The sequence below is a fragment of the Gopherus flavomarginatus genome, chromosome 1 (genome assembly GCF_025201925.1).
Source record: "Gopherus flavomarginatus isolate rGopFla2 chromosome 1, rGopFla2.mat.asm, whole genome shotgun sequence".
Taxonomy (NCBI): Eukaryota; Metazoa; Chordata; order Testudines; family Testudinidae; genus Gopherus; species Gopherus flavomarginatus.
Window position 1 is genome coordinate 367473302 of NC_066617.1, and position 2337 is coordinate 367475638.

A 2337-nucleotide genomic window follows, 5' to 3' on the forward strand; every position below is an offset into this window, starting at 1 on the left:
CAGAAATTCCAAGTACAGTAGTGAGGATATTTTTGAAAAAGTCTTGGAAGGGTTATAAACATTCCTGATTTACAGCACAAAATATGTCTAACTAGTGGGTGTCGGGGGAAACTTTCCTTGGAAGCAGGTTGTCTCATAGATGCCTATTGCAGGGCTTCTTCCACTTTCCTCTGAAGCATCTGGAACTGGCAGCTGGTTACTGGGCTATATGGACTGTAGCTCTGATCCAGTCTGGCAGTGTCTATCATCCTATCGGTTATGTAAATCCAAGATTGTTTTTGTTCATTTTCCTTGAGCTCCTGGGAGTTTCTAGACTTGCACTGAGAGCAGCAAGGTGTCTTGTTAAATATCATCTAGTCTCCTGTTCTTTTTACTTTCAGGGAGGAAAGTTCCGAACTCCTTGGACCTGTTTATACATGATGTCAGCTGTCAATGACACCAACTTCAACTCTGCAGTGTTCCTTCTCACCGGGATACCTGGGCAGGAAGACGTTCATCTCTGGATCTCTGTCCTCTTCTGCTTAGTGTATGTTATTTCAATAGCAGGAAATTCAGTCATTCTGTTCATTATAAAAACAGATCAAAGCCTCCATGAGCCCATGTACATTTTCCTTTCCATGTTGGCCACGACAGACCTTGGCTTATCAATATCCACCATACCAACGATACTGGGCATATTTTTGTTTAACTCTAGGGAGATCAGCATCAGTGCCTGTTTTGTCCAACTGTTCTTCATCCACTCGCTTTCATTCATTGAATCCTCCGTGCTGTTGTTGATGGCCTTTGACCGCTTTGTTGCAATCCGTGACCCGCTGAGATATGCTTCCATCTTAAATCCATCTAGAATAGCTAAAATGGGACTGATGTTTATGCTAAGATCGGTGGTCCTAATATTCCCACTCCCTTTTCTCCTGAAACGGTTCCAATACTGTCGAGCCAATGTCCTCTCCCATTCCTACTGCCTGCACCAGGAGGTCATGAAGATGGCTTGTTCGGACATCACAGTCAACAGCATCTATGGCTTGTTCATAATAGTCTCCACAGTGGGGTTGGACTCACTGCTCATCCTCCTATCTTATGTGATGATCCTCAAAACAGTGCTGAGCATTGCATCTCATGTGGAGCGTGTCAGAGCACTGAACACCTGTGTGTCCCACATTTGTGCTGTCCTGCTCTTCTACACACCAATGATCGGCCTTTCAGTGTTACACAGATTTAGGAAGAGCTCTTCTCCTTTGCTTCAGATTCTCCTGGGCTATGTCTACATGCTAGTACCACCCCTGATTAATCCAATTGTGTACAGCGTGAAAAGCAAACACCTTCGTGCAAGGATAATCAAGGCATTCATCAAGTGATGGGTCAGTTCATCACCTGGCTCCATGGGAGATATGGGAGATGAAAACACAAGGAATGTCAACAGCCCCTTATTCCTTCCTGGATCTTATTCCTCTGAGGCCTCTCCCTCTTCCCCATCTTCTCCCCAAATTCCTACCTCTACTAATCCTCTTTACCCAAGGCTCCACCCCCTCTCCAGGTGGGAAACCCAACCCTGACCCCAGGAAGCAGGGCAGTGGGGGGTTCCTGATTAAGGGATGAGGATGGGGCCAGAGAGTAAGAAAGCCTATGATTTGGAGAAGACTGAATAAATGTGGCCACACAAAGATAGATTTTGTTTTAAGTATTGAAGACTAAGAGTAAGTCTTTGCAAGGACCTTACAGGGAAGGGCAGGGTCTCTCTGAGCCTCTGCACAGGTCAATAACTGCCCTACCCTGCCTCACAGTTATGGCGGGAGGATAAATACATTCAAGGTGCTCAAATACTCTTAGACTCTAAGATCAGGGCTATGTCACGGTTCCACAGAACAACGCCTTTGATCTTAACCTATAAAAGGCTTCTTATCACAGGCTCCTGTGACAGCTGCTTCTGGAAAGCCTCCTGACTCCGGCCCCTTGGTGTCTGTGGCTAATGTGGGAGTGCTCAGGGGTGACAGTGCAGGATAGGCTGTGGATTTCTGAGGGAGTGTTGGAGCATCATGAGATCACTGGAAGTTTCAGTTCAGTCACTGGACCAGTGTTTGCAAGATGTTGAGGCTGAATGAGTCTAACTTCCAAACTATGGATCAACAGCCATGGGGGGCTTCATTTTAGATGGTCTGGCTGGGAGAACGCAGTGTGAGGGCAAAGGTCAGCTTCACGCCTTGGCCCAGTAACGTGGACACGGCTGAGCACTACGGTGACTGGGCCCAGGCTCACACAGGTTTCAGCACAGGCTATTTCCACAAGAAAGGGGCAAACAGATGGAAAGATGCTCTGAGAAACATAGGAAAACTAGGCTGG

General features: G+C 46.7%; 1 protein-coding gene across 1 annotated transcript; it reads left to right on the plus strand.

Moving 5' to 3' along the window:
• Window positions 1–416: 416 nt before the first annotated feature.
• Window positions 417–1355, plus strand: LOC127055838 (olfactory receptor 51G2-like). The gene has a single exon (XM_050963344.1). The coding sequence runs from the start codon at window positions 417–419 to the stop codon at window positions 1353–1355; it is 939 nt and encodes a 312-aa protein (XP_050819301.1).
• The last annotated feature ends 982 nt before the right edge of the window (window positions 1356–2337 follow it).

Coding starts and splice junctions, on each gene's coding strand:
- LOC127055838 (XM_050963344.1), top strand. CDS start 417: ATGATGTCAGCTGTCAATGACACCAACTTCAACTCTGCAGTGTTCCTT.